The 13,492-nt window shown below is 56.6% G+C and overlaps 2 protein-coding genes across 4 annotated transcripts in view; both read left to right on the top strand.

The window, feature by feature from the left end:
- Positions 1–3,124, top strand: part of POLD1 (DNA polymerase delta 1, catalytic subunit) — a 28,510-nt gene extending 25,386 nt beyond the window's left edge. The window contains exons 21-27 of the mRNA XM_049900844.1: positions 178–330; positions 470–572; positions 1,594–1,726; positions 1,816–1,929; positions 2,173–2,225; positions 2,317–2,414; positions 2,966–3,124. Coding sequence (XP_049756801.1) covers positions 178–330; positions 470–572; positions 1,594–1,726; positions 1,816–1,929; positions 2,173–2,225; positions 2,317–2,414; positions 2,966–3,071 — 760 coding nt within the window. The 3' untranslated portion in view covers positions 3,072–3,124. The remainder of the gene's footprint in view (positions 1–177; positions 331–469; positions 573–1,593; positions 1,727–1,815; positions 1,930–2,172; positions 2,226–2,316; positions 2,415–2,965) is intronic.
- A 971-nt stretch (positions 3,125–4,095) lies between these two features.
- SPIB (Spi-B transcription factor) lies at positions 4,096–12,244 on the top strand. 3 transcript variants are annotated; one of them, XM_049900852.1, is made up of 6 exons: positions 4,096–4,125; positions 5,089–5,116; positions 7,166–7,238; positions 7,486–7,700; positions 9,091–9,209; positions 10,811–12,244. In XM_049900852.1, exons 2-6 carry the CDS (start codon positions 5,094–5,096, stop codon positions 11,107–11,109), a joined length of 729 nt encoding a protein of 242 aa, XP_049756809.1. In that variant the 5' UTR covers positions 4,096–4,125; positions 5,089–5,093; the 3' UTR covers positions 11,110–12,244. The 3 variants fall into 3 exon arrangements, with proteins under 3 accessions (XP_049756809.1, XP_049756808.1, XP_049756806.1); XM_049900851.1 differs by having other exon boundaries at positions 9,053–9,209; XM_049900849.1 differs by lacking the exon at positions 4,096–4,125 and having other exon boundaries at positions 4,993–5,116; positions 9,053–9,209.
- Positions 12,245–13,492: the final 1,248 nt, after the last annotated feature.

The raw sequence follows: 13,492 nt of genomic DNA, 5'->3' as shown, positions 1-13,492 counted from the left end.
GTGGACTCAGCCCCACCTCCACCATCCTGCTGCCCTGGGGCCTGCAGCCCTTCCCTGTTCTGAACCTCCACTCAGCACCTGCCCCACCCCTTGGCCCTGGGGTGATTTATGCAGGCAGTGGGGGTCTAGCCTGGCCTTCGGTGGCATCAGTGACACCCCCGGCCCCACCTTCTACAGAGACCCTGATGGTGCAGTGGCCCATGCACAGGACGTCATCTCAGACCTGCTGTGCAACCGCATTGACATCTCGCAGCTGGTCATCACCAAGGAGCTGACCCGTGCAGCCGCCGACTACGCCGGCAAGCAGGCCCACGTGGAGCTGGCTGAGAGGTCCGCCTGAGGGACACGGGCCAGGAGACATGGGGAGGCGGGACAGAAATAGCCTCCCTTGTGCCAGCTGGGCCACCACTTCCTGTGAGCCCGGCCACCCCACCTGCCCTTACCCGCCTGCCACCCTGTCCCCCCACAGGATGAGGAAGCGGGACCCCGGGAGTGCGCCCAGCCTGGGCGACCGTGTCCCCTACGTGATCATCGGGGCCACCAAAGGCGTGGCTGCCTACATGAAGTCTGAGGTCGGCCCCACCTGGCCAGGCCCCTCCCCAGTTCTCCCCCACTCTCACTTCTGCTTTCCTGCAGGGGCAGGGGGAGGGCAGGGCGGCTCCTTCCACAGCCCCACGGGACCCTGGGAACCGCCCCCCAAGACACACCCGGGGTCCCCGGCAGCCTGGGGATGCTCTGTGACCCTGTGCTCCCAGGCTCCCAGCATCCTCTGCAGTGTCAGATTCCCCCCATAGAAAAAGGGGCCCCCGGGTCCTCATCCTGCATACCCACCCCGTCTGTCTGTCTCTCTCCATCTCTGTCTCTTTCTGTCTCTCTCTGGTTCCTGTGCTGCAGCCCTTGATCCCCTTAGATCCGCATTCCACTGCCTCCTACCCAGACCTCCAAGCAGTGACCTGCTTCTCAGCTCCTGTGATCTCTGACCCTCATGACCCTCCCTCAGCCACCCACCTCCTTTCTTGTGCTGCCTCCTCACTTCATGGCTTCCAGCTCCAGCTCCTGCCCACCGTCACCCTTGCCCCCCCCACCTAGAACTCTGACCCTTATTTGGTGATGAGAGGGCCCCCACCTGTGTCCCCCAGCATGAATCACAGAGTCTGTGGCTCAGAGACTCCCCATGACCTCTGACCCACTCCAGACCCAAGGGCAGCACCCCCACCACCACCACCAGTTTGTGACTGGAGGACCCTTGGGCTCCAGGTGCCCCTCACTCAGCTGCCTAATGTGTGATTGCAGCTTCCCCTCCCCGCTCCTGGGGTGTGGCTGTACCCTTCAGTGCCCTGCCCACTTCTGTGTGACTGTGTCCCCAATTCCCTTATCCACACTTTGTGTGACTGAGTCCCCCCTGCATTCTCCTAGGCCATCCAGTATGTGACCGTGGCCCCTCTGTTGTCATCCCGTGGATGACCATGGCCCCTCTGTCCCCACCGTGGATGACCATGGCCCCTCTGTCCCCACCGTGGATGACCACTGCCCCCTGTCCCCGTGGGTGACCACCACCCATCCCCCACATGGTGACCGCAGCCCTGCTTGCAGGACCCTCTCTTCGTGCTGGAGCACAGTCTGCCCATTGACACGCAGTACTACCTGGAGCAGCAGCTGGCCAAGCCCCTCCTGCGTATCTTTGAGCCGATCCTGGGCGAGGGCCGCGCCGAGGCTGTGCTGCTGCGTAAGGGCAAGCCAGTGGGTGGGGGACATGGGAGTGGGGAGACACCAGGAGTTGGGGACCCCAGCCCACCACCTGCCCTTGCGCTGTAGGAGGGGAGCATACCCGCTGCAAGACCGTGCTCACGGGCAAGGTGGGCGGCCTGCTGGCCTTTGCCAAGCGCCGCACCTGCTGCATCGGCTGCCGCACTGTGCTAAACCACCAGGGTGAGCCCCCTCCCCACCAGCCAGCGCTGCCTCCAGGGTTGCGGGTAGGGGGCTCTCCTTGGCCTGCGCCCACCCAGGAGGGTCCACATCCCCCACCCTGGGACTTCCCCAGGGGAGTTTTCCCCACACACACTTGCTCCCTTGTTCTTGAGCCTCTGGGGACTTTCAGGAGCCGGATGGGCGGCGGGCGGGAAAGGGGCAGGGATGGGCAGCCGAGCCCTGTGCTGACCCCCCTGCCCCCAGGAGCCGTGTGCAAGTTCTGCCGGCCACGGGAGTCAGAGCTCTATCAGAAGGAGGTGAGGGCCAGGGAGGCCTGGCAGGGGGGCCGGGGAGGCCGGGCAGGGGAGTGAGGGTCCACCCTGCTCAGCACCCCCGCTGCCCACCCAGGTGTCCCACCTAAACGCCCTGGAGGAGCGCTTCTCACGACTGTGGACCCAGTGCCAGCGCTGCCAGGGCAGCCTGCACGAGGATGTCATCTGTACCAGGTGCCACCCCCTCACCAGGCTCCTGGGCCTGTGGCTGGTGGTCCCCAGCTGCCTGGACACCAGGGTCTTCTCCTATATCCCTCCTGGTGGGGCCTCAGTGTTCTTGCCTGATGGGTGGGCCCGTGTCCAGTCTTCTGGGAGGGTGTGGGTGCCTGGGGGCAGGGCTGGGCCCCCAGGATCTGCTGGGGGGTGGCAGCCCTTCTGGACACACACCCCCACCCCCACGGTCCCCCACCCCCTGGGGCGGGGCTGCTTTCCCCAGGGAACATGTGGGCGGGGCAGGTTCCCACGCCAGGTGACAGGTGATATACGGCTGGTGGCCGGCGCCTCGGCAGGTACCCACTGTTATCGTCTCCCTGTGCCCGCTGAGCAAACAGCCCGTTGGCGGGAGGAGTCAGGTGGGGGGGCAGCAGGCGGGGCCAAAGTCCTGGGAGCAGCTCCTGTCCCTGGGGACCTGTGCTCAAGGCCCCTGCCCCATTGCTGGGCTTCATCGGGACTCCTGGGGCCACCTGGGCCCACTGGCCCTGACCCTGACCTGCCCCCACCCACAGCCGGGACTGCCCCATCTTCTACATGCGCAAGAAGGTGCGGAAGGACTTGGAGGACCAGGAGCAGCTGCTGCGGCGCTTTGGACCCCCAGGCCCTGAGGCCTGGTGACCTCTCGGGCCTCCCACCAGGGCAGGGGGATTAATAAAGTTCGTCCTTTTGTTACGGTCTTTGTGGTCTCTGAGGGGCGAGTTCAGTCTCCTAAGCCCTTGCCTGGCCCGGAAGGCGTGGCTTATCTCTACTCATCAGGACCCCTTGACTCCAGTGGGGCCCCCCTGGATTTCAGTGCAAACTCTGGGGCTGTGGCCTCTGCTGCCGAGGCTACCTCAGTTCCCTCTCCCCGTGCGCCCCTGAGTGAACATTTTTGCCAGTTCCTCTCTGCTCTGCTCAGGGAACCCTGGTGTCCAGCACAAACACCTGCCCTCTCTGGGGGCCATCTATCTCCCCCACATGGCCCCTGGGGTGCCCCGCAGTTGCCCCGCCCACCAGGTGCTGGCCCATTTCCACCAGGCCCTGGGGCAGCCCCAAGGACTGCGGGTTTCCGCTCCCTGGCCTGACCTAGGGGACCCCCCCATATCACACCCACAAATGTTTCCACCTTGGGGTCCTGGTGATCACCTTCGGGCCTGGGTCTTCCTCATGTCCTCTTCTGAGACTTCCTGGTGGTCCCTATATCTGTCCCCTAGGGCTGGTCACCTTCGAGCTTATACATCCCCAGGGACACAGGTCCTCCTGTCACCCCCCCAGACCCCAGCACCCCAGTACTCCCCTTTTGGGGTTGAAGTTTGGCTCCTGGGTCCAGTGTTCCCCACACCCGTTTCCACCCCCTCTGGTCCCAGAGACCCACCTCTTGCCCAGCCCTTCCTTTACTTTTCCAGGGTCCCCCCCAAACCCAGTTCCTCCCATCTCTACCCCTCAGGGTCAACTCCCCATCCCCACCCCCAACCTTGGGGATCCCCAAATCCAGACCCGTTCTCCCTACCACGTGACCAAGGGGTTGCGCAACCTGGCCCCCTCCCCGAGGGGATTTTCGAGGAGGGCTGAGCTGACAGCCCCAGCACCCCCCCCTTCCCTGGGGGCTGGGCCATGGTATAAATAGGGGTGGTGGCTGCAGCCGGCGACCAGCCTAGCCCAGTGCCACCATGCTCGCCTTGGAGGCTGCACAGTAAGTGGGAGCCCCTGATTTTGTACTTGGGACCCTCACAGAGGGGGAGGTGGGCAGGGAGAGGGGGTATACTCTCTTGCCCCTTCTGGATCTTTGTTTCTTTTCCCACCCCTGACTCTTCTACATCCTCCTTTCCCATCCTTGTCTTTCTTAGTCCCCAGAGATCTCATTGCCCTGGAACACTTGCTTCTCTCCCCTCCTGCCGCTGGCCTCTTCCAGGTGGGTCTTCATCTCTGTTGGTCTCTCTCCATCTCTGTCCCTCCCAGCACCCCACTCAGTCCTCTCTCTGTCTCTCACTGGGTCACTCTGTATCTGGCCATTTCTTTCCTTGTTCCTCTGACTGCCTGTTGCTCTCTCTCTCTGTCCCTCTGTCTTTCCAGTTCTGTGTGTCTCTCTTCTCTGTCCAATTACTGGTCTCTCCTGCCTCCCTCTCTCTCCCCCACTTCATCTTTCTTCCTCTGGGACTCAGTAAATATTTCCTGTACCCATATCTAACTCTCCCCACACTGTTCTCTTCCCACCTCTCCCCTCCGCCCTTGTCTGAGCCTCTTCTGTGTCTTTCCTTCTCTATCCAGGTATCTCTCGTCCATCTCTCTCCTGTCCCAGGGACTCCGCTCTCCCCATTTAGCAGACTGGATAGCCGATGACCCAGAGGGCCCCTTCCAACCCCCACCTGCCCTTGGTGCCTACACCTCCTCTCTGGGGACTTTCTCTCCCTTACTTTTCCTGCCCCCCCCAAGTTGTGTCTATGCAAATCTGGGTGGGGGGGCATTTGCCTAGCCCCCACCTCCCACTTCCTGTCCCCTTGCGGAGTGGGGAGAAAGTGCTGCGGCTGGTCCCACACAGCAGATGAGCTGTGGCCACAGCTGTTGCCACCTCTGCCCCCCACCAGCTTCCCCAATCACTCGGAGGCTCAGGTGGCTGGAGGTGCCCTGACATGCCCTTGTGTCTCTCCCTCGCTAGGCTTGATGGGCCACACTTCAGCTGTCTGGTGAGTTGGGGCCCCTGAGGACCAGGGAAGGGTGGGGGGACTCATGTGGCCCACCACAACCTCCCTCAGAGGGGTCGCTGGCTCCCTGCCTCAGTTTCTTCTTCCTGTCTGTCTTTCTGAATCTCTCCCTGGGTGTCTCTCCCTCAAGTATGTCCCCCTTTTCTGTCTGTATCATTAACATGTTTCTGATGTCTCCCTCTCTCCGGTGTTGGGTCCACTTCCTTGGATGTGTACGTGTGTGCATTGTGTGTGCTGTGTATGTCTTGCGTGTGTGCAGTGTATATGTGTTGTGGGTATGTGATGTCTGTATGCTGTAATGTTACGTGTGTATGAAATGTGAGCTGTGTATATGTGTTGTGTGTGTGCTGTGTGTTTGTGTTTCTCTGGCGTTTGTGTCTCTGTTCATGCCACATTCCAGAGATTTATTTATTCCCTCTTTCCTTTTCTTTGTATTTTTTAAAAATTAATTCTGTAATGTTTCAGATATACATACCCACCCCCCAGTAACCCACCACCCAGTCTGAGAAATAAAACCTTACTGATGTATGTGTAATAAGTAGCCTTGGTGCCATAGTGGTCAAGCACTCGGCTGCTAACCAAAAGGTTGGTGGTTCAAACCCACCAGCCGCTCCTTGGGAGAAATATGTAGCAGTCTGCCTTCATAAAGATGACAGCCTTGGAAACCCTGTGGGGCAGTTCTACTCTGTCCTACAGGGTTGCTGTGAGTCAGAATCAACTCGACGGCAGTGGATTTTGGATGTATGTGTGCCCCTCTCCATCACATCCCGTCCCCCTCCAACTTGATGAGGTTTTTTTTTTTTTTTTTTTTTAATTAAGGTATAATTTACAATCAGCAAAGTGGCAAATCCCCTGTGCACACCTCGCTGAGTTTTTACATATGAATGCACCTGCGTAACCACTCACCAGATCGAGATCTAGACAGAGCATCTCCCCACCCCTCCAGAAGTTTCCCTTGTGTTCCTTCCCCTGATACCCACCCCCTCTCACATTTCCCTCCATGGGTTTGTTCTGCCTGTTTCTGAATTTTCTATAAAGTAAATCTTACAGTGTGTCCCCGTTGGTATCTGGCTTCGTTCACTCAGCATTGAATGTGTGTCAGCAATTGATTTTTTTGCTTGCTGTATAGTACTCCATGGTATGAATACGGTGCTATTGTTGTGTGCAGCTGCATCGATTCTGACTCATAGGGACCCTACAGGACAGAGCAGAGCTGCCCCATGGCGTTTTCTAGGCTGTAACCTTTCTAGGCCGCAGATTGCCAGGTCTTTCTTCTGCTGAGTGGCCGGTGAGTTCAAACTGCCATCCTTTTGGTTAGCAGCCAAGCATTTAACCACTGGGTCACCAGGGCTCCTTGCTTTCATCTTTTAAAAAAAAAAAAAAAAAAAAAAATTTTTTTTTCCTTCATCTTTACTAGATGTTAAATACTAAAGCCACACGTGATTCCTGGGACGAATCAAAGGAATTTGTAGGGGCATCAAAGAAACGCTGAGACTCAGCTTTGCAAAAATACCTCCTCCCCCTCAGCCTCTCACCACCCCCAATCTGTCCCACACCCTGGAGGCAAGACTGGGGTGAATTCTTCCACACCTTCCCTGGGCTCTATGGAGCGCTGACTGTGTACCGCGGTACTGGGGACCCAGTGGTGACAGGACTGCCCAGTCAAGGTCCTCGGGAGTCCATGTCTCAGCAGGAGCTGGCTTGCTCTGTCTCTTTCTGAGTCTCTGAGTTTCTGTATCTGTATGTCTTTCCCTGTATCTCTCTCTCTTTTCCATTCTGTGTGTGTGTGTGTTTCTCCTGCATTGTCCCGTATCTCTGTATACCGCTGTCTCTCTGTCTCTGTGTGTCTCTCCGTACCTCTCTCACCAGGCGTCTCTCTGTTTCCGCGTTTCTATTTCTTACTTTCTGTCTCTCTCCTAGTCTCTCCCCTCTGCTCCACTGTCTGTGTCGAAGTCTCCCCACTTGTCCAGGGTGGGGGTAGGGGTTCCCTGCAGCCTGGGATGACCCCTCTCCCACCTCTACCCTCCTCAGTACTCGGATGGTGTCTTCTATGACCTGGACAGCTGCAAACACCCCAGCTACCCTGATGCAGAGGGAGCTCCTGGTGAGTCACCCTGGCCCATCTCCTCCCTCCCTGGCCCATTTCACAGACAGGGAAGCTGAGGCCCAGGGGAGGCTGTCACCTGACTTGGCAAGATAAGGGTAGATCAGTTTCCTCCCCCCACCCCATGCAAATCCTGGGTTCAGAGATTTGCACGGCCCACAATGGCCCCTCTGTGCTGGGGACTGTAGGTGTAGGGGGAAGGGCATGGCCAGGCCTCCTGGCATCTGACTCAGCATCCTCCCCCTAGACTCGCCATGGGGCTGGACCGAGGCCCCGCCTGCCCCACCTGCCCTCTACGAGGCCTTCGACCCCACATCGGCCACTTTCGGCCACTCCCAGGGTGTCCCTCTCTGCTATGGACCCTCGACCTACAGCCCTGCAGGGGGCCTTGACCCAGTGCCCAGCCTGGAGGCCCTGGGGCCCAGCCTCTCAATGTACCCCACGGAGGACTTTACTAGCCAGGTGAGGGGCTTGGAGAACCTGAAAACCCCCCATCATTTGAATGAGTGTGTTTACTAGATACCAAAAAAAAAAAAGATACCAGGCACTGCATTAAAACCTATCCATATTTAACCCCTTTCACCTTTTTGATGGAGTCCAGGGGTGAGTCGAAGGGTTAAGTGCTTGGCTACTAACTAAAAGGTTGATGGCTCGAACCCATCCAGAGATGCCTCAAAGACAGTCCTGGCGATCTACTTTGAAAGTTTACAGCCATTGAAAACCCTGTGGAGCAGTTCTAGTCTGACACACGTGGGGTTGCCGTGAGTCAGAATCCACTCAACGGCAACTGGTACCCTTGTGTTTTTTGTTTAAATAATTTATTTTATTTTGTTGTGGCTAAGAATGTGCACAACAGAATGTACATCAATTCAACAGTTTCTGCATGTACAGTTCATTGACGCTGATGACATTCTTTGAGTTGGACAACCATTCTCACCCTCCTTTTCTGAGTTGTTCTTCCCCCATTCACATGAATTCACCACCTTCTAAGGTTCCTAGCTAACCTTTCAATTTGCTGTTGTCAATCTGATCCCCTATAAATGGTTTTAAAAGAGCATAATGCTCAAGGCTGACATTTCTTTTTCACTAGTGAAGCTAAACTATTGCCTGGCCAGAAGCCCTGGTGGCACAGTGGTTAAGTGCTGGGCTGTTCAAACCCATTGGCTACTCCGAGGGAGACAGATGCAGCGGTCTGCTTCTGTAAAGATTTACAGCCTTGGAACCCTATGGGGGCAGTTCTACTCTGTCCTATAGGGTCACTGTGAGTTGGAATTGACTTGATGGCAGTGGGTTTGTTTTTTTGTTTTTTCAATTGACTGGCATCCTTTTAACAACCCTCTGAGCTTCCATACCACTGTTACCCCATTGGAGTCCCTGGGTATCGCAAACGGTTAAGCATTCAACTACTAGCTAAAAGGTTGGCAGTTTGAACTCACCCTTAGGTGCCTCAAAAGAAAGGCCTGGCGATCTGCTTCTGAACGATCACAGCCAAAAAACCCTGTGGAGCACAGTTCTACTCTGCACACATGGGGTCGCCGTGAGTCAGATCTGACTCGAAGGCAACTAACAATAGCAACATTATCCCATTGCACAAATGAGCCCACTGAGGCCCAGACGAGACTATGGAATAGCAGTACTTGTATTAGACCTGTGTTCCTGGATGTAGCTCGGGCATCCCCTGGCCACAGCATGCGGATGGGAACCGAGGCCAGAGTCCATACTCATAACCAAGATGGAGGGGGAGGGACACCTGAGGGGTGAGGGAGGGAGAGAAGGGCCCCCCTGAATGTGCGGGTGACCCTGACCTTCTGCAGACCCTGAGCCCGCCAGCAGCATACGCCCCATACCCCAGCCCTGCATTATCCGAGGAGGAAGACTTTGTGCTAAACAGTCCTGCCCTGGAAGTGTCGGATAGCGAGTCCGATGAGGCCCTCCTGACTGGTGCCACTGAGGGGAGAGGATCTGATGCAGGTACGTGTGAGCCAGTGAGGTGGGGGTGATGCTCTGGCTGGGGATTGGGGGAGGGAGTGGAAGGGACCATGGCTTCTCAAAAAGGACCTACTGTATATGTCAGCCCTGGGAGCAATGATCTGCCACTTGCTGGCTGTGTGACCTTGGGCAAGTTCCTCTACCTCTCTGTGCCTCAGTTTCCTATCTGTACAATGGGGATGACAGTCACAGTGTCTACCCTCATAAGGTCAGTGGGAGGATTACATGGAATGCTGCCGTTGTTGTTAGGTGCCGGCAAAAGCAGAACTTCCCCATAGGGTTTTCTCGGTTGTAAATTTCACAAGAGCAGATCGCCGGGTCTTGCTCCCATGGAGCTGCTGGGTGAGTGTGAACTGCCAACTTTTGGGTTACCAGCAAGTTAGCCGTTTGCCCCACCGAGGGACTCCAAGGAAATGGGATAGAGCCAGGGCACAAAAAATCAGCTGTCTTCATCAGCATTAGCAACAAAATAGCAACAAATAACAATGTCCACCCCCATCTAGTCAACCCCTGCTTTCAGCCATGTGCCTGGCATCCATTAGGCTGAACCCCCGGGGGAGTTGCGGTTATTAGTTACTTCACCTATCTGGGCTTCAGTTTCACCCCTGTAAAATGAATGCCATCATCATCATCTCCACCTTTCGGGATTATGATGAAGGTTCTGACTCATGGCGACCCCATGTGTACAGAGTAGAACTGTGCTCCATAGGGTTTTCAATGGCTGTCACCTTTCAGAAGCAGATCACCAGGCCTTTCTTCCGAGGCGCCTCTGGGTGGGTTTAAACTGCCAACCTTTCTTCTAGTAGCTGAGTGCTTTACTGTTTGCGCCACCCATGATGAAGATTAAATGAGCTAAATAACAGTAAAGCATCTGGCACTCTGCCTGGCACTAAATTCTCAACAACTTTGCAAAATGTAAAATGTCTATAAAATTAAAACACACACACACATTAATCCAGTTGCTACTGAGCCGACTCTGACTCATGGTGACGACCTCATGTGTGTCAGAGTAGAACTGTGCTCCATGGGATTTTCATTGGCTGATTTTTCAGAAGCAGATCGCCAGACCTTTCTTCCGAGGCATCTCTGTGTGGACTCGAACCACCAACCTTTCTGTTAACAGCCGAGCTCATTAACCGTTTGCATCACCCAGGGACTCCACACACACATTAGCCTCATTTTATAGCTGAGGAGATGAAAAACTCAGAGAGGTTAAGTCACCACCCCAAGATCACACAGCTGGGAAATGGCAGAGGTGAGGTTCTTGTATCCAGTGAGCTACCCAGCTCTGTGGGGCCCTTGCCGCTCCTAGGAGTGCATGAATCAGACCCTCTGGTCTCCCGCAGGATCCCACTGGGAATGGGAAGCGGGGGATGGGGTTCTGGGGGTATTGGGCTCAGATAGTGGAGCCACTTGCTGGCGGCAGGGGCGCAGACCCCCACACAGCCACCTGCTTCACCTCACTCTCTAGATGGGGAGGCTGAGGCTTGGCAAGGGCCCCAGTTGGGTGGAAGAGGGTTGGGCGTGGGGGGTAGGGTCTGAGGAATACTCACCCTGACGCACCGCCCCCACCACGCCCCAAGGAGCCCGCAAGAAGCTGCGCTTGTACCAGTTCCTGCTGGGGCTGCTGACCCGCGGCGACATGCGCGAGTGCGTGTGGTGGGTGGAGCCGGGCGCCGGGGTCTTCCAGTTCTCCTCCAAGCACAAGGAGCTGCTGGCGCGCCGCTGGGGCCAGCAGAAGGGCAACCGCAAGCGCATGACCTACCAGAAGCTGGCGCGCGCCCTGCGCAACTACGCCAAGACCGGCGAGATCCGCAAGGTCAAGCGCAAGCTCACCTACCAATTCGACAGCGCGTTGCTGCCCGCCGCCCGCCGGGCCTGAACCCCTACTTGGGGGTTCTTGGGGGCTCCGCGCCCTGCCTGGGGAGCGCCAGGAGTCCCACGCCGCTTGTGGAGCCACCTGGGGACCTCATGCCCCAGCCAGAACCTCTCTGGGATTCCTGCATCACGTTGGTGTCCCCACACCCTGGGTCCTGGGGCCCATGGACCCCGCACTGGGGGGAGGGGGGTTCCTGTAATCCCTAAACCTTACCCAGGGCCCCCCTGGGATCCCCCACTCGTGTTTGGGGCCCCTTTGGGAATCCCTTTTCATGTCTAGGATCCTATGTCTTGGGTCACCGGACCCATAGACCACTGTGGGGTGGTGGATGCTGGGGGGCAGTGCTTCCAGAATCCCTGGGCCCTCCAGAGCTTCTCTGGGATTCCTCTGTGATGTCTGAGGTCCCTCAAACAGACCTGGGACCTCTCTGAGATCGTGTGTGTGTCTGCAGCCCCTCAGTTACATTTGAGGAGGAACCCACAGACTCCTACATCCAAAGGGGGCCACTCCAGCAACCCTAAGCCCTGTACAGGGCCCCTCCGGGACCCCCTTGTCGTGTCTGGGCCCCTCTTGTCAGGTCTGAGATCTTTCAGTTATGTCTGGGAACCCCTTATTACGTCTCAGATCTCTGTGTCACGTTTGGAGCCCATCTGGGACCCCGTCGTCATATGTGTCCCCCCAAATTCCCCTGTCATCTTTGAGATGGCCTGGAACCACCATGCAATCATTTTTTCGTGTCTGGAACTCTCCAATCACATATAGGGTCCCGCTGGGATGGTCTGATCATGTCTGAAATCACCCTTGTCAGGCCTGTCAGGGGGACCTTGGTGAACTTTGTCATGTCTGGAATCCTCCAATCAATATATGAGGCCCACCCATGAGATCCCCATCAGATATGTCTGTTCGGGGACCTTACCAGCAACCCTGAGTTCTTGTGGGGCCTGTGCCCTTCTGGGGTGCCCTTGTTGTGGCCACACTGGGGATCATTCTAGCTGCTTGCCTGATTTCTGGGTGACCTTGGCACCCCTCTCCCATTTCATTTCTAACCAGATGTCTCATGCTGGTAGACCCCAAGGGCAAACCAGGCCCCTGGTGGTGTTTTCTTTGGTTCACTGCAGCATTTTGGTGGTGGGGGGGGGGGGGGTGGGGGGAAATCCGAATTATCCAACGTTCCAAAAATGGGGAAAGTTTACAAAATCCCGATTTCTGGCTTCACTTAAAACTCTGGGTGATCCAGTGATGGCAATGGGCCAGCTCCACTGTGTGGAGCCAGCCAGTGGCCCCCTCCTGATGGGGCATTTGCTCTGCAGTTTGCCTGAGTCCCCACCACTCCTGGCTGTCTTACACCATCTACTTCACTCAGTTGCCTGTTCAGCCCACACTGTTTGCATTTCAACCCCTGGTGCACACCAAGCTGGAACTGAAGCTGAGACGAACCACGGGAGATCTGATTGGAACTGCTAAGGGGTCAGAGGCTGTGGCCCAGAGATCCTTGAGCCTGGGTGCCTGGGAGACTGAAGACACATGACTTGCTGCATCTGGGCCTCAGTTTGCCCCGTCTGTGAAAGGGGAAGAGGAGCAAAATCTCTTGCAGCCCAGTTAAGCCTTTGTGGTGCACCCCACCCTCAACTGGTAACCAGGAAGAGGATGAGGAGGAAGCATCAAGGACCCAGAGGGGCGAGGAGGGGTCCACTAGGGGGCACACAGCTGCTGGTGGCAGAGCCCAGCCGGGGACCTGCCCTCAAGAGAGGAACTGCCCCAGGGGCAGGAGGCAGCTGGGAGGGGCATGTGGGGCCCAACATGTCCTCCATAGGGCTTCCTCCTACAAATGATGTACATTTTGCAAAAAAAAAAAAAAAAATCACCATCACCCAAATGTGAAATAAACTTAAAAAAAAAAAAACAAGGTTAGGCCTGTGGGACCCTTTGTCAGTGCCTGGAACTGCAACCCTGCCCCTTCCACCACCGGAGTTGCTGACTCTCAGAGACACTAGACGGCAAGGGGAAGAAGAGAAAGAGCAGAGAAGCAAGAGAGCCAGGCAGGCTGCGCCTTGAATGTCCCGGCAAGGCGCTTGAGATGTGGGCCTGAGGGGTTGCATTTAATGTTTGCGTCTTCCTCTCTTCCTGCCAATCTGTGCTTCCCCACCCCTTCCCTGTCTCCTCTCCCCTCAGGGTCTCTTCACCTCTCTTTCAGGGTCTCTGTCCCTCTCTCTCTCTGGGTCTCTGTACCCCCTCTTTTTGGGTCTCCATCTCCCTCTCTTTCTCTGGGTCTGTATCTCCCTCTCTCTCTGGGTCACTGCCCTTTCTTTAGGTCTCTACCCTCCCGGATCTATGGGATCCTCTTTCTCTGGGTCTCCGTCCTCCTGTCACTAGATTGAGACCTTGG

The sequence above is a fragment of the Elephas maximus genome, chromosome 11 (genome assembly GCF_024166365.1).
Source record: "Elephas maximus indicus isolate mEleMax1 chromosome 11, mEleMax1 primary haplotype, whole genome shotgun sequence".
Classification (NCBI taxonomy): domain Eukaryota; kingdom Metazoa; phylum Chordata; class Mammalia; order Proboscidea; family Elephantidae; genus Elephas; species Elephas maximus.
The sequence above is the reverse complement of the archived record's forward strand: the minus strand, read 5'-3'. Positions and strand labels throughout refer to the sequence as shown.